The sequence below is a fragment of the Hoplias malabaricus genome, chromosome 9 (genome assembly GCF_029633855.1).
Source record: "Hoplias malabaricus isolate fHopMal1 chromosome 9, fHopMal1.hap1, whole genome shotgun sequence".
NCBI classification, from domain to species: Eukaryota; Metazoa; Chordata; class Actinopteri; order Characiformes; family Erythrinidae; genus Hoplias; species Hoplias malabaricus.
The window spans coordinates 21,427,272-21,453,787 of record NC_089808.1 but is presented as its reverse complement, the minus strand read 5'-3'; the positions used below and the strand labels follow the sequence as shown (position 1 = coordinate 21,453,787).

Here is a 26,516-nt window from a genome sequence, read left to right as displayed (position 1 = left end):
TTCTCTGGTCAATCCTCTCTTCAGGGACAAGACCTGATCTTAATTTTAAAAATGTTAAAAATGGAATCCTATTTTTTATTTATATTTATTACATATTTCTTAAAGATAAACATATTTTACAGTAATGTAAGTATATTCTCCTGCTATATTTATCACGCTATAATCTCATCGTGACATCCTCAGCATCACAGAGAACTCAAGAAACTGTCATATCAGTAATTGCAATTTGTTGTAACTTTGTGAAAAACAGAGACTCATGCAACAGTTATGAAAACTTTTAAGCAGCAGTGGTGTTCAGCAGCGGCATGTGGACGAAACTGTCTGCAGATTTCAGAGCAGCCCTGCTGATAACCCCCGCTTTCAGAGAGCAGTGACTTTTCAACAGTCTCCAGTTTCAAACATGCTTGGATATTGATTGGTCTCAGCAGGCAGTGCTGGACATGGGGACGAAGTGCTGTGAGGGAGGCAGGGGGAGATATCTTACTGGAATAAGACCCCCCCTCCAGAGCAAATCAGAAGCCACTCAACATGAAGGGCTGGAGTTTTTAGTGTGATAAATCAATAGCTCTGACGCTTTTAACATAATGTATTGACCGTGCCACCATTTAGCTTTGCATACGGTGGATCGGTTTGGAATGAATCAGTGAACACAGCTCCATGAAACTGCTTTGGTAACGAATTATTTAGTCACACAACAATCTGCATACACAGCTCTAGTTATTTCATAGTTATTGACTGTGGTGATTAATCATATACAGATGCAGCTGACCGAAATTAGGTTTGGAATTGCTGGAATATCAAATGAAAGGGAAATATTTCTGCATAATTTAATCTAAAAAAATATAAACAAAGCCATTCAACAGAGAGATGTGAAATTATAAAGAGAGTGCCCTTTACCCTGAGCCAGTTTCCCTCTAAACTGTTCTGTGTTAGGGACCAGAGGGTCCAAAGCCTATGATGTAAAAACAGCCATTTCATATGCTATTCAGAATGACAGTCAACCTAATCTAGCATTCTAGTTTGTGTACATGATAATAAAAATGGTAACACAGATTAGATTTAGTCTCACAAAATAACTTCTCACTGGTGATGGTTTGGCTGCACCTACCTCTCCAGTAAGAATGGATTTAAAACAGTAAAATGTTTTACTCAAAACAAACGGTTTAAGCATCAAGCAGCATCAGGCTGCCTGGTTCACATCGCCACCACTGCAAACGATACTGACAAGGCTTAGTTTCTCTACAGCTGAGCATTAAACATCAACCATGTCTCATGTAAAGATCTTAAATTCTGAATTTAGTAGATATTTTGAAAAATCTAATTCTGCTAAATAAATTGCCAAAACGTGGCAATATAAGTTCAGTATGGAATTTTGTCCATATCACGTTGCCGTACAGAAGAGTATGCACCTATTGCACCCTGATTAGGATCCTGGTGTAGAGGAGAAGTGTATTGCTTTGAGAAGGGCAGGGATGGTGCGTGTGTGTGTGTGTGTGTGTTTGTCTGTGGCTCTGATATACTACTTCATGCTCTCTGATCTGTGAGGATGAAGTACCTTTAATGCACCTGACAGCAATCAAACACTCTGCCTGTGCTGCAAATAGCACAGACAAAGCCAGACAAAAAGCCCAGAGCACATATGCACATGCATACACACACATCTAGAGAGGACTTATTTAGCTTTAAAAGAATATGCCGTGTCCCTTGTGATATTCTGTGGGGGGTGCTCTGGGAGTATGGGGTACTGGGCTATGAGCTATCCAGTCCCTGTATAAACAGAACAGGAGTCTGGTTCGTATGGCTGGCAGTAAGTCCGACTGGTTTCCAGTTAGAGTTGGACTCTGTCAGGGACTCTGCGCCGGGGCAGACCAAGAACACGCTGGAGAGACTACATGTCTCGATTGGCCTGGGAATGCCTCAGTATACCCCCGGAGGAGCTGGAAGCAGTGGCTGGGGAGAGGGAGGTCTGGGTTTCTTTACTCGGACGGCTTCCCCCGCGACCCGGACCCGGATAAGTGGTGGAAAATGGATGGATGGATGAAATGGATGGATGAAGAATATGCATGTACTCTTCCAACATAAGCAACTACAACTTTTTAGAACAATACCTTCTGAAAACTATCAAAAAGTACCAGAAAAAGTACCTTCAGAAAAAAGACTTGTTGTAGTAGTGTAATGAGTAAAAGTTACTCTGTAAAAGTTAGGAACACAATAATTTCAAAACTTTTGTTGTTCGTTACAGGATCGGCCAGACCCTAAATGCTCAGCACCATCATCAGTCAGAATGGATGGGAATACTGTGTCCTGTAGCATTGTCAGTTAGCACAGCGCTGAGTTTCTGTGTTGAAAACTTTTGAACCACAATATATATTGCAAATCTGATTGCGGAAATCAATTTCTGTGACAATTCTGGTCTTCTTTGATATTATGTATGACCACCTTCCCATTGGAAAAAACTTGCCCTTGAACCAATGTGGTGGCTTTCAAGATGGCGGCCATGTTCCGGACTTGCCGTGGTATTCAGATATGTTATGTTCCTTTTTGTTTCTGAAATAAAAGGTGTCCTGTGACCTTGGGCTCACCCTGTGCACACTGTCACATTAATATCTCATGTCATGATGCATCGTTACACTCCTAGAAAATGCACATTAAGCATCAACACGTGTTATTACCGTCTAAATCAAACCACATTTCCATTTTTTCCTTGTATTTCCATTTGTCTGATGCTCCAAAGCTACTTTGAATAAACTCTCGTCACATTAATGTACATTAGGAGTAAATAAGGTTTAACTGAGTACTGTCAGTTTGCTTTGTGGGACATACTATTTTTTCCTTTTTTTTTTGAGCACAGTGATATACAGAAATATAACTTTTTCTCTCACTCTCCCCCCTCCCCCTCTCTCCTCCTCTCTCTCGGAGTCCCTCATCTGAAAAAGGGCTTTGAGCTTTTGTTCCGCTCTCCTCCCTGTGCCATGGGTGAGAGCGTTGTCGTGGTAACAGCAGAGCAGGGAGCTTCAGTGGTTGGGGTGGAAGGGTGGGGGGGTGCGGGGGACTCGTGTATGGCACTCTCACACAGACATTAAACAGAGGCGCCGGAGCCCAGAGGGGCCGCTCAGACCGCATCCATGCCGGGTCACCCAGCAGCCAATGGCACATTAACCAGCACTGAAACCGAGCTTGCGAGCCAGCTGCAGTACCTGAGAGGACGTGAGCGGAATCTCTAACAGGTCCAGGCATCGGGTAAAGAGTCTCATACAGCAAACCTGAGGTGGGAATATATAAGGTACATCAACTGAACTAACTGAAAACGACTTACAAAAATGGCAATATAAGTTTCAGACTGTAGTCCACATGTATCTCTGCATACTTTCTAATCTTCAATGGTCAGGACCCCCAACAGAGCATGATTTAGGTGGTGAATAATTCTCAGTGCTGCAGTGACCTACTGGTGGCATCCTGTGTCCATTGATGAACAACTAGAAGACAACCGAGATAACTCTGTGCAGCAACAGATGAGCTACTGTCTCTGACTTTACATCTACAAGGTGGACTAACGAGGGAGGAGTGTCTCACAGAGTGGACAGTGAGTGGACACAGGGTTTAAAAACTCCAGCAGCACTGTTGTGTCTGATCCACATCTGCCCGCCCAACACACACGAACGAACCACCACCACCACCACATCAGTGTCACTGCAGCGCTGAGAGAATGTATGCAGAGAAACTCATTGTATGTATGCAGAGGACTACAGTGTGTAATTGTAGAACACACTCTGTTAAATAAAAACTAGGCTTTATGAAACTGGATAATGTAGGGCATTGCAGCATTAAGGAGAGGAAAAATACAGGATCTCACAGATACAAGCATTTGTAGGCATCACGAATCACTGAAACTGTAGCAAACATCTTCTACATAACAATGTGGTTTTGTATTACAAGGTCAGAAAACTGCAAACTGGCTAAAGCCTAATAAATATGCGACACGCTGTCTACATTCTCAGCAGCTTCAGTAAAATGTAATAACAGAGTTCCTCCACTGTAACAAAACCTTGTGGAGAAGAATATCATTTTATGTTCAAATGAGACATTCAAATCACATCGTCAGAATTCTTTAAATGACATACCGTGATAACAGTGATATTATGACTTGTTTACGTAATGACATCATGCAGTTACTCATACAGCCTTTTAGTCACAATGAAAGATGGTGGAAAATGGTTCTGAGCCACTTTATTTTGGCGGAAGGATTAAAAACAAAAGGGGAGTGACTTCAGAGGTCGTTTGATTATAAAATATCAGACGCAAAATAAATAATGTTATTGTGTAAATTTTATTTAATATATATTGAATAGTAATATAAGGTTTAATGTTTAATGTGTTTTTGAAATTATTAAAAGTATTTTTCAGTGTTTTGTTCATATCGCCAAGATTATCCTTATCGCCATAATACCCTGAAATATTCTGATATTATTTTAGGCCAATATCACCCACCCCTAGCACACATTTTAAGTGTATTTCCAGTTCAACTCTGGTATGGAAGCATGGGGACAAATTTTGAGAGAAGTACTTCATACTCGGTTACCCAACAATGCTTAGTAGTTTTGCTGTGGATTTGAGTGTGGTGCTTCATTCAGCTGCTAAGTTGAATTTATTTTTTAATCTTCTTCACTAAAAGCCTCCTCCAGCTCCTCCACTGGCAAAACCCGGAATATGACGGAATACTCCCCAACATGTACATTCAGGATTGGTATAACTTGCAGAAACATGACTGAAATGGTCTATTCAGATGAGACTAAAACCACTGAAACACTAATGATAATTAAGATAATAATTACTTCGCCCCATGTCCACAGGTTACCCAACCAAACATTCCAACCATCCAATCCCAACCAAATAGAGCAAAAAAAAGCTTATATTTGATTTGATTAACACATCTCCATCATCCATTTCAAAATTTTGAATCAGAGAATCAGTACCATCTCTGATATAAACAATGAAATTACCCATCAGGATATTTAAAAAAACACCAGGGCAGGAGTTAAAAGCCGCTGGTATATAAGACACATGCTCCATCCCTCTGTGCTGAAGCACAACCAAAGGAGAACCATCGATCCTTCCCATCAATCATTGATTATATTTGTTGGAATTAGAACGCGAGCTTCCAGCACAGGTGGTTATGAAATGCCATGCTTTGTGGGGTGTGTTACTGGGCTTCTGGCCATGATGGAGATGAGGGAGGCAGAATGCATGGACCTAGAGTTCTGGGCTCTGGGCAAGGACGCGCTGGAGCGTGACGAGAGCTGATGCACATAGAACTCAGGAGAAGGAACAGGCGTAATTGAATATGCTCTCTCTCTCTCCCCCTCTCTCTCTCTCTCATTCTCTCTGGCACAAACACAGACAGACAGACACATATTTTGGCATCTTAGGAAGGACGTAGCTCGGTACCATGGAAACACAAAGCTTCAGAAGGAGAGTTTGACTGATGGCATTCTCAGATCCCTGGACACCAAGGAGACCACATGGGGACAGATAGAGAGAGAAAGAGAGAGAGAGAGAGAGAGAGAGAGAGAGAGAGAGAGAGAGAGAGAGAGAGAGAGAGATGCCAACTGTGTGTGTATGTGTGAAAGAGAGTGAGAGAGAGAGCGAAAGAGCAAAAGAACGTTTCAGTGAGATAAGTCTAAATCCAAATACCTCAAGCCTGTGCAGACAGTAACTGCTGTTCACTGTTTTTCAGCTCGCTCGGTCTTAATGCAGGTCAGTGCAGTCCAGCTACCCTTGCATAAGAGCACCTCATATAATATTGACAAAGTGTAGGACATTAATTATTTCCTCCTTCAACTGCAGATGTTTTATTTAGCTATTGTTCTTCAGATGAATTTTCCTGATTATGATTCCTCTATCTTAGTAGAGAAACATACATCTGCACTGTGTTCAATCTTTTGGTTAAAACTGAATGAAGACAAGGTCAGGAGAGAAAGAAAACAGAAATGGACATTGTACATTTTAATCGCAACGGCGGCAGCATGTCAGAGTCCTAGCCCTATTCAGACCGGATTAGTTTTACCTGCAGGGATTGGGTAAAGCCCTGTGAAGGACTGGCGTCCCCTCCAGGGTGTATTCCCGCCTTGCGCCCGATGATTCCAGGTAGGCTCTGGACCCCCCGCGACCCTAAATTGGATAAGCGGTTACAGATAATGGATGGATGGATGGATTGGGTAAAGTCATTATTACCAGAGTATCTCTGGTATTTTCCTCCCATCTGAATAGATTAATTCAGTCTTTTCTCCAGAGTGTGCGCTCCTGTTTCAGGAAAAAATTCCTGAGCCTTTTACCTAGTGTAAAAATAATACCAGGTTATGGTGATCACATGAGAATGGGAATACTCCGTCATATCCCAGGGAAAAGATGTTTTCGCGGGTTTTCTCAAGAATGGAGGAGCTGGAGGAGGCACGTAGTGAAGTTCAAGCTGAACAATGCGCCACAAAATGACCTAAATGATCACTCAGTGGGGAGAAATGAACTTATTAACATTAGGGTAGGTTTGGTGCAAAATAGTAGCCAATTTTTTTTGCCATCTTCTTGCCTTTTAGTTGGTTTGAAAGACTAGAAGGTAAGGTCTTTGAGGGCTGGGTAGGCTGTTATCAGAACAGTTGTGAGTTTATAAAACTTTCAGGAGCATTGCTGTGGCTGATCCTTTGCTTGTATCGTGTAACCACACTTATCTTGGTTATTTTTACCAAGATTTATTCCCAGTGCAAATCCATCTTAAACATTACTGATATCCCTTGGTAAAATGACATTACCCCAGCATCCCATATAAAACTAATCCTGTCTGAATAGAGCTAAAGTCTGAGGCGTTAAATTACAATAGCCGTAAATATATAAAATAAAACAGTGTGGAGGCAGCTAAAAAACCCAACCCAGATCTCTTTCACCCATTCGTCTCATTTGTACCCGATCTGTTCACAAGCAAGAAACCCAGAAATATATTACTCTGTTATCACTTAACTTCAACAAGGTCAGCTAGAAAACTGGAAGAAAGTAATAAAGGAAAAGAGAAGCACCCTGACATCTCGTCCCAGTGCTGATTTAAGAGGCTTTTGTTTACAGAACGGTGTCTTATTCAGCGTCCTCCTTTCAGTTCAGTACCAAGGCCATTGCGCTCTGTCAGATTATTCTGACAATACGCTCTGGTTGTGGCAGTGGGTGGTATGGCATGAGTCCTTCCTTTCAAGAAACAGGAAAACGAATGAATGCCCTCTCACTTTCTATGTTCTTCTCTCCCTCCTTCGCTCATCCTGGGCTCACGTTGCATGAAGCAAGAAATATTAGCGCAGAGCCCTACAATAACATATCCGTTTCAGGCAGTGCCCAGAAAACAATGGGGCTCGACCTGCTCTCAGGGCACTTAACAGCTAACCACCACTTGTCCTGTGGTGCATTATGGTATCAATTTTACCCCTTTTTCCTGAAAAAAGAGTGACCGCTGCCCCATGGCTGGATTTATGAACACATCTAAAGGGCTTTTATTTTCCTGTCACAGGGTGCATTACTGCAGGATCTTTAAATAACATCTACAGTCGCTGCCTCATCCGATGCAGTGTGTGTTTTTGTGTGTGTGTTCAATTTCTGAAAACCCTTTCTCTCAAACCCGCACAAGACTAGATCATGTCTCCTGAAAGAGCATCAGGTTTGCCTGCTATCGTTATCAGACTGACCCAGAGAGGAGGGCCCGCGATGTTGGCCTTGGCACTTGAAAGAGATGCTCTCCGGGAGAGCGGCCGGAAATCACGGCCAAGGTCGCAGCCGCATCAGATTGAAAATATGACCACCGTTTGACCCGCCTTGCAGGAAGACCCCCATCAAACTGTCTGTCGTCCACCCCCTCTGTTCAGAGATATGAGGATAGAGGGGCCTGAGGGAACTGAACAAGTACAAAGAAAAAATCAGAGTTTTTATACTGAAATCACTATAGGAAAGAGTGTGATTTTCAAATCGCAAGAGCTGATCAGCTGATATCTTTCAACCGTTTCAGCCCTGATTAAAATGTGAACACGTTTTTGAAGACGTGGTCGATCCTACCTCTGTAGTGCCCCCTGTGGTTCAATTCTACTGTAGACATGGAAGATATCACATTCTGCAAATCATTCAACCAAACGATACTGCCCCTGATGACGCCCAGCTGTGCCGCAGTTGTAAAAGTGAGAAGCATACCCACATATTTCACCCCTGCATTTAACCTGTCATTTAGCATTCTAGCTATTATCTTTAGTTGTGCTTTAGTTGTGGATCTAACCTCACCACTGTCTTGTTTTGCCACTGATACAACACTGGCCAGCAAGTGAGTAGGCATGATAGGTCTGCCTCCCAATATCAGTACTCTCAGCACCCCCCCCCCCCCCAAATTATGGGAGAATTTTTTTTTATCAAAGTTGAACTAAGGGTGGAGTTAGCTGAAAGCAGCGGGGTGCAGTTACATGTTAACCTAAGAATTCAGAGCTTGCAATCTAACAGTCTGGCATTACATTCAGTGTTCAAGTCCCAAACTTGTCCTTGCATATATTCTTGAGGACGTAAAAAGCCAGGAGTTAAATTTTAAAAATAAAAAAATAAAAACATTTGTGACTCATCTGAGAAAAAATCACAAGTTGACATTTTCCTAAATAATCTAGAGCTAGACAACAGGCAGAGTTTGTTTGCCTTTTGTTGCTGCTACTTGTTTTTGTGCCATGTTAATACACCAATGTCATTCCAAACAGTTCTTTTAAACACACTGAGGCTCAAAAAAGCGAGAAAGAGAGAGAAACTGAGAAAAAAAATGAGAGGGTGGCAAGATGTTAACAGATTAATTCAATTAAGACAAATAAAAGGTCAGGATTGGAGGCCTAAGAGAGTGCAGGGAATGGGGGCTCACTGTGTGATGTTTGGAGCCAGAATCTTTAGTCCGCTATTGTGTCGACTAGCGTGCTAATGAGCTTGCCGCTAGCTGAGTGGTGGAGGAACAGGAGTGTGTGAGAGGCTCTCATTTGTTAAAAGAAGGCAAAAAAGACACAGGAAGAGAGAGAGAGAGAGAGAGAGAGAGAGAGAGAGAGAGAGAGAGAGAGAGAGATTCTGAGAGGCTCCTCATTAGCGAGCAAAGACAAGGCCTTTGGCTAACAGAGCGTTTCTGTTGGGGCCGCGGAGGGCATCCTGTGAAAGTGGGTTACCAACCCAGCGTGTCAAAGGAAGTGTTGCTTTACAAGTGCAATGGACACAACCCAAACAAACAAGTGAGCACACTTTAAGTGATCATTCTTTCCACTCACAAAGACTCCTTTCGCAGCTGTCGTATCACTCGCCACTAGCCACTGTTTTAGAAGAGAATAAGATGTACTGGTGGAAGCTATTCAAGCTTCGGTACCCTCTAAGGAGTGCACACTCAGGAAAAAAATGACAGAAATGTGATTAAAACTACAGCGAAACCCTGGTAAAAATTACATTACCACATGTAAAGACATGTCCACTGGTAAAACAAATCCTATCCAAGCAGTGCTTAAGTCCAAAGGTTTGTAGTGCATCCTTAAGATAAGTAGCGAATTCGGCTACTTTAGGGTGTTGCACCCCCGATAGACATTCAGTTATGCATGAGCCATATTTTGTGACCTCCACAAAAAAGCATGAAACTAAATGGAAGGCTCAAGAGCAGCTGCACATGAGTCACTATACTAAATGGCAAGTGTCAGCAGGCATGTAACCCAGGTTGCTGTTACAGTGAAGCTATGGAGCTACCAGAAATGATGTATGTATAGGTCCGGAACCTACCCAGAATCACTGGGCGAAAGGTGGGAACACACCCCTGGAGGGCACCCCAGTCCTACACAGGGCGACACACACACACTCACACATTATATATATATATATACTCACCACTTTTTACATTCCGATACCAATATTTCATGTTCAATTATCTGCTGATACCGAGTACCAATACCAACTCTTCTTTCTTAACTACTTGACAGATGCCTTTACATCCAGATATTTATAGTGTTAGACTTACAGATTTTATTTTGTTAAAGCAGTGTTCTGTCTCACTATTAACATAATATAAGCTTGAATGAACATCATTTACCTTTTTAATAACTGCACAATAAAAATGTTAAGTTTCAGAGCCGTGAAAAAAAAAATCAATTTTTCCACAATGCAGTAACAGGTACAAGTAGGACGACATAGTCTAGCCTGACTGAACAGTTTATTTGAATGAAGTCAGTAGCTTGAATGAAGTCAGTGTTCTTTGGCATGCCTTAAGCTGGGGTTACACAATACGACTTTTAGCCCGATTTGAAATATTTTGCTTCAAAATAACATTTCAGACCAGTCGCAGCCATATCAAATGTTTACATTTTTTGACCCGAATTTGGGCGTAGATACGTAGTGTAAACTCTCCACCAACTCCAGCATTAACAAGTCCCTTCAACAGCCAATGAGAACAGAGAACAGAAAGTAAACACAGGCATGTGCAGTGGAGCTCTACAGTGGAGGACAGATTAAATGGTGAAACTATGGAAAACTACAATATACTACATAGTGCTGGATGCACATGTCCCCAAATACCAAGTATTAACTGTAGGTGAACATGGTGCACCACACAACATGCTGTTACAGCCTTTATTCCAACTGAATTCTACTTGTCCATTCCACCTCAAATGAATTAGTGTGAAATACCCAGTCTGTTTATAATCTGCCCCAATTTTGAAATAAAGCTACATCTTACGGCATGCATGCGCGTCAGTATCTGCTTCATGGGGTGTGCCCCCAAAAAGTGTCCTGTGTACTATGGTATCTGTGCTCTCTGTAGCCGATAGTGATACTGTGTTTATGTGCCAATATCGGTGCAACACTAACATATACCATATTTATCCATACGTCTAAACCAGATACATGACACCACAGTTTCTACTTCTAATACATGCTTATGCCTTGGCACAAGTATAATCATCAGGTATCTACACTGGACAATTTAATATTCAGCATTCTTAATTTCATTAGCTTCATCTAACATTATCATCATGACTCAATCTTGCCTAAGAACAGTCATGGAATTGCGAGATACATGGTGAGGTAATGATGATGATAACGTGGGGTTTTGCAATCTCACTGTGGTCGTTTTTATGATTACACGTCACCTGGTGACCTGTAATTCCCAGCGCAAAGCCAGAGTAATCCCAGTAATAGAGGTGAACTCCAATGGTGAGTGGGCTACAATCGATGTCCTAATCAGTTCAAGGTCATGGGCAAAATTGCAGTCGGGATAAAATCTGGTTAATTACACCTCCTTGACTGATAATTCTGTGGATGATATATACATCTGTCCATGCCCGCGGCTATTAAGAATTTCAGGCAATCAAAAAACGGCTGACCTTTCACCTGCCAGGGGAGGATACGGGGCTTAGCTCTGGAATGAAGTTGTGAGCCTTTGGCTCTTTTGCATGCACCTCAGCTCACACAAAAGAGGCGCTAGCCCTGGAGGAAGAAAGGATTCAGACTCTCATGCCTGTTAAAAACCCAGAGACTAGGCCAGGGACATAAAGACCTGTGTGTGGCAACAGAGAGAGCCGTCCAAGACCAGAACAGTGGCTCCTTTACTAACTCTCCCAGCAAATGGCTGGCGGCTGTCTATCGCTGAGTCCGGCTAAATGAAAGCAGACTGTGGCAGGCGGTCACCCAAGCCCTGAGCAGGGAAGGATATGGGGATAGTGAAGAGGCTAGAGAGAGCTTGGCAGTGCATGGTTGAAAGGAAGATAAAGAGGTAGAGAGACAGAGAGCGAGAGATTGAAAGAAGAGCGTCATATTGGAGTTTCCAGGCAATTCTTTACTTCAGCACCTGTCCATTGGCTTCAGTTACTTGAGAGGTCTTCAGTTGTTTTACTAAGTACAGGAAAATCCTTTAAGACTGCTGTGTGTGGTCACAAGTAGTAAAGGGAATGAAAAAAATATCTTAGTAGGGATGTGCCATATAGTATTGTTCACAATATTGTTATATATTTTAAAAACGATTTTTTAAAACACCATATCGTTACAACAGACGTTCTGATTTGCTTCTGTAATGACATTCTGCTCTTGCGTATAATATGGCATATGTTCATACGTGAGTCATTTAGACACAGTATGGTTTTAAAAGTATTTTTCACATAAATTTGCAAAACGTTTTCTGTTTATATACATAAACTAGTTTTTTGAACTTTAGTTTTGTGGTAGATATGTGTTACATTATTTTATACAAAATGAGAAACTTACGAAATAAAATGTCTACAAAACATCACGTTTACAGACTCTTTCTGGTATCTTTCTATACAATGTTCAAAACTATTAAATCTGTATTGTATTAAGCACTGATTTTGTTGCAATATTTTGTTCTTGAAATGAATAAAATATTTGTCACTTTTTGCCGTATCAACAAAAATATTGTTCTCGAAAAAATACCCTGATATATCGTGATATTATTTTAGAGTCATATTGCCCACCCCTATATCTTCTCTAGCAATATTCTTCCCTCTAGCTTATTGTCTATGGTTACTGAACATACCCTATAAACTATGCAGACAAATATCAGACTGGAAAATGGTAGAATATTAATTTAAATCTAAAATACACAACAATTTCTACATGTTACAGCAGCAAAAAATGCTCCAGGGTATCAGCTGTTTTATTCAGAAGCTTTGCCCCTCAACATTATAAGCCATTAAATTGAATTTGGCCCACCAACCAAGAGTGGGCTCGATCTAATCTGCCTTAAAGCAGGAGGTAAGAACCCACCACTGTTACCCTGCAAGAGACAAATGAAGAGTGGCGTAATGTGCTGATCACTCTTTTCTCCCATGAACACTCAGCGCAACAGAGTGGCAAGATTACTTGTGCAGCCCTTGCAGGCTTAGCGCGACCATCCCCAACCGAGCTGCTAGACGGAGACACATACAGAAGAGGGTTGATTCACTCGTAGTAGTGGACGATAAATTAACTAAATTTTTGGGTACTATCAAAATGAGGGGCTTTGAAAAATCTCTTCAGTAAACAAGCACTGGGAGCTGAGCACTGGGATCAAAGAGCAAGAAGAAGCAGGAGCTGTTTGGTGCCCTCTGCTGGTCAGTAACTTCAGCCTGTTTCTATAATTTATTCTCACTTAAAAGGAGCACCAGAAACAGCTATGTACAGTATCCGCCACTGCATCATCTTGCTCTCTTCTTCCGTCTTCATCTTCTAAATGTGGCGTTTGTGCTCAGGTGCATCATTCCAAAAACTAATAACATTTTGTTAACGAAAACAATGAGTCTGCCAAACTGCTTTTAGTGCACAAGTGTAAAAAGCTGAAATAAATCAGAGTGCAAATTCAAGAGCTGAGGTGTGCTGAGTGACTGGGTTTGACTGAAATTAAAATTACAGCAGATCAATGATATTTTTAAAAAATAAATATCACAAGTCCAGAAAGTTTTTGGAGAACACAGAGCAATAGAGCAAGCTCTCCTCGCTTCATCATACTGGTATCTGCAGTTGTTCATCAGGTTTTCATAGAGATTTGACTAGATTTGACTGACATTCCTGATATTTAAAGACACATTTATTGCAGTCAAGAAAAGAACAATGTTCAAGTGACGCTGGACTCCTGCTGCTTTCAAATATCTGCTTTAACTTCCTGGAGAAATATAGACATTGCACTTCTCCATTAAAACTACTCATAGTGGAGCTAGTCCTAGTTTGATCATTTCTATACATGTCTGTGTATAAGCTTTGATATATACCAACAAATGACTGAATATCAACATTGGCTGGCAATTCTTATAGCTGCGTATCCTTAGGAAATATGGGTATTTCAAAAAGGACAGTGTGAATGGTCTAGAGCTGTGAATAATTCTAGAGCTGGCTAATTACATTCAGAGTTCCTGTCAATACACAGGTATGTTGTTCTTGTTGGGACAAAAAAAAGACCTGGAAAGAACTGAATTTCTCGAAAGACTAATATGGCACTAATCTGAAAAATCAGTTTTCATATTTCCCAGCTCCACCATTCACCTAGTAGAAACTCTCCGTCCAGGCCATTAGAGAGGGGAAAAAAACCTCCAGCATGTAGAACACCCGCAGTGGCTTAAAATAACAAACCCAGGACAATCTTTCAGAAGGGCGGGAGGGCCCAGCGGGCTGCCTCTCGGAGATGCCTCTTTATTTACTGCCACACGGAGCACAGCGAGGCGGTGAGGCCGAGGCTCGGGGCTTTCTCAGCGCTGGATTACTCACATAAGCCTCGCACTTCCAGTCACGCCTCGGTTAGAAACAAATACGCACTGTCATACACAGTCCACTGTGATTTGCCAATTAGGCCGGCGGTTGAGGAGACGGTTGAGGGCGTTGAAGAGCTGTCGGAGAGTTGAGACAAGGGACTAAAAGCTATCTTCAGGTCAGAAGCCTCTTACTACTCCTCTCCCTGTCTCTTCAACCCGGAGCTCCAGTGTGGCTCAACTCATTCATCCAAATCTCCTCCAAATTCTCCACTTCACGTCAACCAGCTCCGGTCATCTCAGTAGGACATGTCAAACTCACTTGTGCTCATCTTCAAACCTAGTTTTCCATCGTTTCAAGAATCTGAACACAACTGGCTTTCTCGATTCAACAAATCTACAGATACATTCTTCAAACAACAACACAAAACTCATGTTCATCGATATTATACAGTTCTGGAACTGCCCGGCAATCACAGTGGTCCTGTTCTTGCTATGGGACACCCTGCCTTCGCCACAAAAACAGCCCCAAGTATGGGCCATGTCCCAAACTAGAGCTTTTTCTTCAGTCTCAGTTAAACTCCATTTTATACACTGATAAAAGTCCTTACAGGTTAAAATATTGTTTTCGCATCAATTTGGATTTGAAGTCTGTGGTTATTTACTTTTAAAAGTGGCCAAAAGGTTAAACCAGGCTGTATCTGAGCCTGTTTTCTTCCAAAAATTATGAGAGCAATTTCAAGAACATATTTGTTTAACATCGTTGGAAGCTTTTCAAATTCAAAAACACGTGCTGTAAATTCACTGATATATATGTAATTATACATGTGTAGCATTATGTCAGTTTATTCTCCCTTTTCAAAAGTTATCAAACTGCCAAAAAAATGGATCCTGAATGAAACAAGGAATACGATTATTATTTGAGCTGATGTTCTCAGAAGAGCAGTTATTACATTTGTAAAGTTTGCAGGTGGTTTTGTTTCATTATGTTTTATTTTCGACGTTTTTTAGTCATGAAAAAAAAAACAAAACAAAAAAAAACACCAATTTTGAGGGCTGGACCTCAGAATAGGAAACTGACAGAAAATATAAAGCAATCTCACGTCCCAAAATCAAAATATAGCCACAAGCCAACTTTACCCAAGCTTGGTTCTGATTTCTACACATTTATCAGGTTTTAAAAATGAGACTAGCCCTGTTCTGAGGGGAATTCTCTTGAGGAAAGTGGCCAGAATCACTTCATCAATGTTTCTCCGCTCTTGTTTGGTCCTCGGAGGGTTGTGTACAGGTTCCAAGGCTGGACTTCAGTTAAATTAAACCTTTGGCCGTGAGAAGCATGGAACCGCGGCGTTAAAAATTCGCAAAGCGCCCATAAAGCACTCTTTACCAGCGTCCTCCTTACCTTCGTTTTCGGGGTAACTCCGTACGGCTCGGCTCTGTTTGAGGAAAGAATAGAGGCAGAAAATCGCGTAAATCCACAGCGGTGCCATGTTTCAGAGCAGCGCAGGGCGCCCGCCGCATCCCCTCTGTTTCTCAACCCCTCTCTCTCTCCTGCACTACCTACCTCTCTCTCTCTCTCTCTCTCTCGCACGTACTCGCCCTTTTTATATCTATCTCCTGTTCTCACCGTCTTTGTCTTACACTTATTGTATCTCTCCTTTTTTCAAGTTGTTTCTCTCTCTATCTGTTTCTCCGTCTGTTTTCCTCTCTTTCCGCTTGTCTCTCTCCGCTCAAAGTTCCCAGAGCTCAATGAGGAGCCGGAGCGGAGGGGGCGTGTCCGACAACCGCGGCGCCTGTCAATCAGAGATGAAGCGGACCAATAAGCGCAAAGAACGCGTTCCGCGATTTTTTTTATCGAGCAGAGGCACGCGACGCGTTAGTTTGAATTCAACGACCGTTGACTGAATATACTACACAATGTGAAATCTGCTATAGTTTTAATGGTGGTATTACACTGGGTTTTCTGTGCTATGGTGGCCAAAACACAGCATTAATTGTCACAAAAATGTTGGTGTTGCTGATCTGCACAGTAATATCGCAGTTTGCTATAAAGTTCGCTTACATTTCATTTTTGTTATTAATGTATGGGGTATAATTGCTAATGTCAGTAATTTGACAATATTTCCTAGATTGTTGTCACAACAATACGTTTGTTCATTGGAACTATTTTCTCTGGAGACATGGAGCCACACCCAGTGCATTTGAGTGGTTTTATGATTCAAAACATCAGTACCAACCCCCCGAATATTTTATTAGTTTCTTGAGTTTATAAATTTGAGCTCCTTCCTAAAAAATTAAAAGATGCATAAAAAATATTGCAGGATAATCCCATTGATTTCATATGAAAGGTAGCTGTCAAATACAGGTAATATTGCCCTCAAGTATAAAGAAAAATAAATAAATAAATAAATTGAAACTAGCAGATTCATAAGATATACATACATATACGTATATATATCTTATGAATCTGCTAGTTTCAATTTATTTATTTATTTATTTTTCTTCATATATATTTGCTTATCCTTTAATTAAATTATGCACATATTAACGTATAAAAAAATCCCATATAGTCTGGAAATAGGATTAAAATAATTAACATTTTGGCTCAATCCTCCCAATTATTCATGAAAACAAAGTCAAGGAACAGGTGCGCTTGGCCTCTATCTCTCTACTTTTAACCAAATAAAAGAAACAAAGTGAAGGCCCCTGGTTTGCCATGGACATAATTAATTGCTGTCATTTTCAGTACAGGGTCTTTATCTCCTCCAGACTAGCGGCCTGGCTAGCTTAAGCTTCTCCGCCGCAACACATTTAGGAAAGCCGCACTTCCTTGCTCATAGCCTGGGATTTGCTAAAGTGTCCAATTAAGACAACTCTTTATAGTGCATGCAGGCTGCTCCCTGATGACCTAATTTCCCCCCAGAGTGAGGTGGTGGTGAGGGAAGTGGGGGGGGGGGGGTCGGACTAGAGGAAGAGGAGAAAAGGTTGCTTTCCCGACCATGAGGCTACATTCATTCAACGACAAAACCTTGTCCTGTCATGCATTGCCCTGCCAAATGCATGACGTGGCCTCTTAAGTCCTGTCACAACCAACTCCAGACCTTCCACTGATGTGTGTGTGTGTGTGTGTGTGTGTGAGAGAGAGAGAGAGAGAGACACAGAGAGAGAGAGAGAGAGAGAGAGAGACAGAGAGAGAGTTAATAAGAAGAGACATGCACTTCATCAAAACACTTGGGCAAAGTCAATTATCCAGTCATTTAATTTCCAGTCAAAACAGCCACTAAGTACTAGTTTCTGGAGGTCTTATTTTTAAGAAAGCCCACTTAAATAAAGAAGAGGTAGTTTTCAAAAATCCAAAACATACTGGATACTGCATGGGACTCTTTTCATCCTAAAGATCTAGTACACAACCAACAGTATCTGCATCACAGTTGCTCCATGGTCCTGCCCCATTGATGAATCATGGTGGTCTTTCCCTTAAAGGAGAAAAGGTCTTGCACCATGTGCAGCTCAATGAAACTGTAACCTAGTGGACCAGGGCAGCCTTGCCATTACGCGAGAGGATGCCTCCTACCCTGTGGATCACAAACAAATCTGCAACCTGGAAGGTCAGGGCAGCCTTGCCTTTAAGAGGATGCCTCCTACCCTGGGGCACCCACAAGAAACTTAAACTTGAAGTAGCAAGTTGGTTTTGCCCTTATACGAAGTGGCATCTCAAAGTAACTCCAACCTGAAGGAGCAGGTTAGATTTGTCCTTAAGCGAGGGGATACCTCACACCATGCAAAACCCAATTATGCAACCTCAAAAGACATCTTTCAACCTTCCAGAGGTATGAACCAGGTTTGCTCGGCATCATGGACAGACGCTCTGCAACTAGATCTATGTCCTTTTGGCAGCCATTTGAATCTTCACTCTAGCTTTAGAACTGACCAAATCCACTGGGCAAATTTGTTTTTCAGACTGTGTGTCTGAGAGGATATATCTGAGAAAAGGAAATACACAAAAAGAACAGCATTCATTAATTCATTCATTATCTGTAACCGCTTATCCAATTCAGGGTCGCGGTGGGTTCAGAGCCTACCTGGAATCATTGGGCGCAAAGCGGGAATACACCCTGGAGGGGGCGCCAGTCCTTCACAGGGCAACACACAAACTCACACATACACATTCACTCACACACTCACACCTACGGACACTTTTGAGTCGCCAATCCACCTACCAACGTGTGTTTGTGGGAGGAAACCGGAGCACCCGGAGGAAACTCACGCGGACACGGGGAGAACACACCAACTCCTCACAGACAGTCATCCGGAGCGGGAATCGAACCCACAACCTCCATTTATCATCGATAAATGAAAAAACTTGCCCATGACATCCTAGACCCCAAACTCATTGATATAATCTGAACTTGGAGAAGCAAATATTAGAAAGAAATAGTAAGCAATGTAATAAAATCAAAGGGTGAACACACCGGATCCTAAAACTGATGTTATATTTAATTGTTGATGTTTCTGTAGACTAGAAGATAGTGTTGCTTCCACTTAGCTCCAGGGTTTGATCCTCATGCAGGTCACTGTGCACAATTGCCCACAGCTGTGAGTGTGTGAGATGCCCTGCAATAGACTGGCACCCTGTCCAGGGTGACACCACTTCACACCCAATGATTCCAGGTAGGAAATCCGCAGGAAAACATGCAGGAAACTGTATATGATTTGTCATTATTTTGCTGTTTGCTATGCAAATGGCCATTAGAGGAGGATATTGAGCTGCTGAGGTAGAGCACAGCTTCCTTGAGACTGCTGCTGCCTGCGTATACACTTTTAGCCACATTCAAACACATTCACATACTCACACAAACAACTTCATTACTAACTGTATGGGGACTTACATTAGAAAGTTACATTCCAGTAGCAAAATGAATCTAAAAATGAATAATAGCTTTCACCATAGTAGTCAGAACCACTTTACCAACACATTTGCTTCATGTGGATCCTTCCCTGTCTGGGTACTGCTGTGAAAGAATGTGACAACCTTCAAACTGAGAAGGGTGGACAATGAAAAAATAAAATATTAAGCCTTGGAATGTCTTGGAATGCATTTTCATGATCTTTGACCAGAGTTGACATCCAGATTTCCCCATATGACATATTAATTAATGTTTAATCATTCGTGTTAATGCCTCAAGGACATAAATGCATACCACTCCCACTCCAACACACACACACACCATGTTGGTATGCATAGCACATGACCATCAAGACTAGATGGCTGACCAACAGAGGAGAAAAAAACTTTCTCTCTCTCTCTTTCTTCTCTTTTGAAAAAATCCTGGACCCAGGTCACCTGCTTTCTCCCCCCTCGGCACTAAAGGTCAGCGTGTTTCCTCAGTCAGGTCAGGACCCACCCCTTGTGCTAAACATTCTCAAAGTAAGTTTGCTACAGGACTCTCGGGGGAGGGGGAGCGATACGGGAGTCACGAGGAACCAATTAATTCACAGACAAAACATGCGGCTTCCAGCAAACTTCCAGCAAGCTTTATATGTAGTTAGCCCTCTTTGCTGCAGTTACAGCCTTTACTGTTATGTGAAGGGGAAGATGGCTGTGATGGTTTTATTGAATTCAGTCCTGAGGGACATCAGTTCTGGATCATAAACCCTGCTCCAACTCAGCCAAAAAGCTTTAATGACACTTCATCACTCCAAAAAAACAACCCAGTGCTGGGGGCTTTACACGCCTCAATCCCAAACATTGGTGACTTTAAAGGCGATGTTCATGATTGTAGCAGAAAACACTTCGAAGACATTGCCTTTAAGATAATCTGCATCTGCTCCCTTGTGTGCTGTTTCATTTCTTTTGCTTTTCTATGGAAACTATAGAAGTTTGTTTTGTTTTCCTTGCTAGTTACAAGCATGCATTAATTGTTATGCTAATTTTCTACCCTCTCCCAAAAGTTACACAGTGCAGTTTCTGCACTGCAGTGACAGAGGCTCCGTTCTCCATATTACAGATCAGTGAAAGTCACAGTGATTTTAAATATGTAATTTTTACGTAGAAATATTACATAGTGTATTTTTATTTATTTAAGCAGTTTCAATAAAGAACTGGAGAACAGGTGCACAGCAGTCAAATATGTTATTTACAAGCTCCTCCACTGCGTAGGTTTCTGGGAAAAAGTCTGCTATGAAGAGGTCCCTGCTGCCAGACATCTCAACACAGTTTCTCCTGGCCTTTTCAGAAGCATTCACTTGTGTGCTAATGTCTCCATTGTGGTTGGCCAAATACATGGTAGCCAGTAGCTTGGGGCTGGCTTTGAGAAGGCGGCGAGTGCTCAGGGGTGGGGAGAGACCTTTCTAGGATTAGAAAGAGCTGGAGATACTTAATACACAGAGAAAGCGAAAGTCTGAAAAGAGGACGAGCGAGATAAAGCAGGAGGGATGGCAATGGTGAACTGGGAGGAAACTGGGAGGATGTGGGTGAGAGACGGAGGAAGTGCACTTTGCTTTGGTGACTGTCATACAGCCTTATGCACATATCACAGCATAACGGTGAGTGTGTTAAAGACAAAGCAGCACAACTCAGCACAATTCTATCACCACAAGAGAGTATTTATAAAATTCATTATTCAATATTTTTTTCATATTTTCTATAAACTGCAATTCACATGAGAAATCCATAGGTTGCAGCTGACATCACAGTGTAGGGTAGATGCTAGATTGGGGACCTACTCGTTTCTCAAGCACACAACTGTCATATTTAAAATTTATTGTTTCTGTCAACACTCGTAGTCCTCATTTACACATTAAATTTAAAGAAAAATAAGTATGGATCCCTGACCCTTTCATCAGCCTCACATTTTTGAACAGAACTCTGTTCGTCTGTGTTAGTCATTAGTGGAGGTTAGAGCATGTCCCATATAGAGTCATACTCTCTACATAGTGTGAATCACAGATAATAAAACTAATAGTAATGAACCCAGACAGTAATTAGATGCTAATTTGACAGGGAATTGCAAAACCTTAAAGCTGGCTAAATGTTATTTTCGACATTTACAATGTGAGTGAAGAAACCATTATTTTATCACTGACATGTGCCCTACAGAGGATGTAGGGAAATATTTGGGATTCTGCCTCAGCTTTGTGTGAACACTCACATTTTCAGACAAGGAAAACTACTTTATTCAAGTTTAAGCCCAATCAGAAAAATAAAATAATATCCTCCAAGGATCTGTTTCACTCTTAGAGTGCAGTGATCAGGTTAGATACCATGTAAACAGGGGGAAATAAAAGAGACAAAAGAAAATGTGGCTGTGTCTGTAGTCATTCACACACTGACACAGAACACAAATAAAATGATTACTGAAGCATGTATATGATCTGTGTATGAATAGCTCACAAATATTTGTTCACAAGAGCAGAGAAATGCATTGGAGTCTGATGTGCTAACAGTTTTCTATTAGATCCGATGACGAATATGCTAATATTGCTAACAGAGAATAATGTTTTTTTTTCCTCTACCCCATGACACAAAGAGTTGGTGAGCTTCAGTGCTTTTTAGTGTGTACGACTCTCTCCAACAGAGAAAGAGGAGCTGTGTATGAGATAAATTTATCTGTTGTCCCCTCTGTTAACATTAGCTTAGTAATCCTTAAATGAAGTAGGTTATGTTCCATAGAAGGGGCGCCACATATAGGAGTGTCCAGTGTTAGCTCAAAAAGAGATAGAACCGTAGGTCTGACACATCCAAACCACTAGGTGTCAGTATAAAGACTAGTTCATTACATGAAGAGGGATCAGTGGAGAAAAGCTTGCAGCTTTAAACCCTTCTGCTATGTTTCAGCCCCTATCTCTCTCTCTCTCTCTCTCTCTCTCTCTCTCTCTGTGTCCAAAGGCTTGCACTTGCCCCAGAAAATAATAATAATAATAAAAGAACATCTTTAGTTGGCCATCATGTCTAATTCCCACTTCAAACGTTCAATCTCTTTTCTGTTTCTTAGAAACCAAGTGAGCCAGGACACAGATGACAGTTCTGAGAAGACGATAACCACAGTGAGTGTTCACTTCATCTCAGCCTCTCTGTGAGAAACAGGATATTTGTGCTTGTGTTATTTATTTGAACACAGCTCAGACAAACAGCTGCTGAAACCAGGTTGACTTCAGGAAACCGCTGACATTTCCGCCTCTGGTTAGTGGCCACTGTCTACGATGTAGTTCTAAATGGCACTTCTGAGCTTTGAGTTACAGAATGTAGCTAGCTCTTTTCCTACCACTCATCCCAACCCGCTGAATGGCCAGTTCCACCAGATATTAATATGCTAACACCAGCAGGGTAGAGTCCAATTTGCTGTGGACAGCTCAGCCAAAGACATAGCAAGGTTACCAGAAATCAGCACACACGGCATTCTGTGCTTAGCTTTCCTTTACTGCTCACTGCTCATTAGTGTTGTCTGACTGTTACAGCAACCACTTGATCATTCAAAGTTTCCTCTGAGCGGCTGTAATTCTATATGTTGTATAACTGTTTCCTTTAAAAACTCATGGAATACCCTAGACAAAGCATCACACACTCACACAGGTGGACAGTTTCACATAGCCACTCCACCTAGCAGCATGTATGATGGAACACCTGGAAGAAACCTGCCCAGACACAGGGAGACCAAAATAATCTTGATTATGATATGTGTTCTCTTCAGTAGACATATTTTCATCAACAAAAACATGCCATTTCACCATGTGTTTTGCATGTGACTATATTTAGTGATGGAGACGACAGAGACAAGGCATACCCCTACCCCCACCCCCACCCAATCCCCATCCAATCAGAACATCACTGTGTTGTCGGTGTGCTGGAGGAGGAGCACAGGGGCAGCAGTAATGCAATGATGAAGGGGAAGAGTGACCCCTGTATTTACACCTTTTATTTACACCAGAGGTGAACACAGCACGCCAGGAAACCTCTCTCTCTCTGCCCTTCAGTCTCTCTGTCTATCTTTCTCTCCATCTTTCTCAGTTTCATTACTTATCTGTCTAACGCCCTACACTCATTATTCTCTCTTTTACTTTCAGTCCATCTCTTTCATTGTCTCTTTCTTTTCTAGTTTTCTGATTCTTTCTTCTTTTCATCCTTCTCCCTTTCTCTATATCCCTTCATCCTGTTTTCTTTGCTCCCTCTCTCTCTCTGATACAGACAGACAGAAGGAGCTTGTGGGTGATTTGTCACCATTTTGCTGTGGTTCAGACGCCCCTGGCCGGCAAGCTTCATCCCTAATGGACACTGGGTGAGCGCTAAGCAAATTAGCTGCCTGCATTACACCAGGAGCCCTAGACAGAGGGAGATAAAGATGCCCTGCAAATGGCTAACAACACTCTCTTCTAACACTGTGATGGATGCAGAAAGTAACACATTTACCTCTGCACCCCCTCCCACCCCCAAACCTCAGCTTCCTGAGAGGAGCTATGGCCAGACGTCTGAAAACGTATGCATTCCCCTAAACGCACATTTACCATCCATCAGCACCCAGACACCTTCAAACGCCATCACAGAGACGCTTTCACTTAGCACAACTCAGAGCAGGGAAAACAAACTCATCATCAGGCCCCGCCAATGGCTTCAGGCTAAATTTAGACCAGCCAATGGCCTTGGGTTACACTACTAGGTTCCACTGGAAAGGTTTTCCAATCAAACAGTGAACAAAGTTTTTTTTATAAGACAGCAGACTCCAGATACACACATTTACACACAAAAGACATGTGGCATTGACATTCCAAGCGACAATATATTAATAGTTTACTTTCACTGAGTAAATCAACCAAACACGCCACTTGTCAAACGCTGTTAAAAATACAGTCACCTCCCATGTTACACAAGTATATCGTCTGCGAATTTGAAATAATCATTTAGGTTTTTAGAGGTAAAAAGATTACATTATAATAAGTAAGAAGGGTACAAGAGTTGGTATGTAGTACTGTACCATGTTATGCCATAGGGTTTGCCTAATGCACCATCCGCAATTCAAAGTCTTACTACTATCAGTTTCAGCTCCCTCTTACTCTATGTTAAAGGGGTGCTGATTTCTCACAGTTCCCTCAGGATTTTGGTGCTACTTATCTATAAACATATAACCAGCAAAGAGGAGTTACAGTGGAAATAACCTTGAAAAAAAACACATTTTTTCTTTGTTAATTATTTTTTTTATTAAAGCATTTATTTTCAACCAGGACATGTTTTATGAAATTTGGTTATTTCATTGCTTTTGATGATATCTACAATTTGAATGTTTTTATTATTATTATTATTTTATTTTATTTTTTTATAAAACATACTCTAACTAACATTCATGAGCTTCATCTAGGCCTTTACATTTATTCTTATGAGAAAATTACATTTATATTATGTAAAAATGACATGCAACATTTTATAGACTATAAGCCTCGCATAAAAAGAGCTGTGACTATATATATATATATATCGCATTTGCCAAACCTACATTCATCCATCCAGAGTCAAGTGGTGATGTGCTTTACACCACTTCCACCAATACCTGGACTTGCTTATGGTGATCATAGGCTTGTGTGGAGCTGCTTGACCATGGAAACCCCCTCCTGGTTCCTGATGCTCCTGATGATCCATCTTTGTATCACTGATGTCCTAAGAAAAAAAAAGAAGGAGCAGGAAGGAGAGAAAGACACCAAAAAGAAACATTTCTTTAATGTAACACCACACAGTTAGAGACAGCTGTGTGTTTGGAGCAGAAGCAGGCGTGTTCGCCTCTGCAGATAGAGTTTGTCAGATAAGAGACTATAAGCGGAGGTAATGTGGTTAGCTGTGATAGAGAAGCAGAGAGGTGAAAGCCATTAGAACACAGTGTGAGAGAGTGAATCTCACCCACATTATCAGACCTTAATCAGGTTACAGACAGGTCTGATGTAGCACCGCCACCCTTCTCCTACTCTGTAGGTCTCCCTTCCATCTCGCTCGCTCTGATTTCTTTACCTCTCTCAAGTCCTCTCTTATGTAGCTCTCACTCTATCTCTCTCTGCTTCATAAACACATCTCTCATTTCTGCACGTTCATTGCATTACCCATGTCAGTGGTGCTAATGGTGACTGGCCCCAGGCCTCTCTGGTGTCCCTGAAAAAAAGCCTGAATGTGCTGTGGGTCATTGTGGTCTGTAAAAAGAGAAGCAATGTTATAGAAAAGGCCAAATGATTAACCCTTCTAGGTTAATATGAACCCTCCTTGGGTTCAGTGACTTTTTAGGCTCACAAAAACAACAGCTGCAGACTCTGAAATAAGTATCAGTTGTATTTACAAGTTGGGTTACAGTCTCATAGCTAAAAACAAAAAAAACATCTTTGGTTTTTCTGACATGTTTGTCATTTGTCAATGGCTGAAGACACAGGACAGCCCAAAAGCCAAACAACGGAAGTCTCCTTTAGCTCTGTTTGCACAGTAATACCATCTGTTTTGGAAATTGCCAAATAATCAGACAAATGAATGTACAAAGTAGAACTTAAAAAGGTTAAGTATTAATTGCCTTAGAAGAAGGATTCAAACGGTGGAGTGTATCCTCGTACTGGGGTGTGAAGGAAGTGCAGGGGACATGGGTGAATGGTATGAATGCACAAAAATAAATAAATAAATAAATAAGCAAACTACTTTTTAAATAAAAAGTTCTCATTTTCAATGAATTCAGTAACAGTTTATTTTATTTTATTGTATTTTATAATAAAGAATCAGCAGAGCAGGAGTGTGTCTTCTGTTCATATGAGCAGAAAAGAGGAGAAGCTCAGATTTTATTTTATTTTATTTTATTTTATTGTTCATTAATAATACACAGTAATGGACAAATGGGGTGATTAGAGCAGTTTCACACACTCACCCAGAAAATCTCTCTCACAGACACACAGTTTCACACACTGTTGCCATTTATTGATTTATTTATGATGTCAAAATTTTGGAAAATTGGTGGACTTTACCTTCGTCTATGTATTTTCATTTTACATTTATAAAATGATGTAACATAAACTGACTACAATGCAGAAACAGACATTCATTCATTCATTCATTCATTCATTCATTCATTCATTATCTGTAATCGCTTATCCAGGTCAGGGTTGCGGTGGGACCGGAGCCTACCTGGAATCATTGGGCGCAAGGGATCAGACCCTGGAGGGGGCTCCAGTCTTTCTCAGGGCGACACATTCACTTACACACTCACGCCTATGGACACTTTTGAGTCACCAATCCACCTACCAACGTGTGTTTTTGGA

The 26,516-nt window shown here is 41.4% G+C and overlaps 1 protein-coding gene across 2 annotated transcripts in view; it reads right to left on the bottom strand.

The window, feature by feature from the left end:
- The window catches only part of epha4b (eph receptor A4b), a 163,954-nt gene extending 147,990 nt beyond the window's left edge, over positions 1 to 15,964 (bottom strand). Inside the window, exon 1 of one of the 2 annotated variants that reach the window (XM_066680323.1) lies at positions 15,888 to 15,964. Coding sequence is in view for 1 of the 2 variants with exons in the window: in XM_066680322.1 (XP_066536419.1) it covers positions 15,649 to 15,736 (88 nt within the window). In the remaining variant the exon portion in view is untranslated. Of the gene's footprint in view, positions 1 to 15,648 lie in introns of both variants that reach the window. The other variant, XM_066680322.1, reaches the window with a different exon arrangement.
- Positions 15,965 to 26,516: the final 10,552 nt, after the last annotated feature.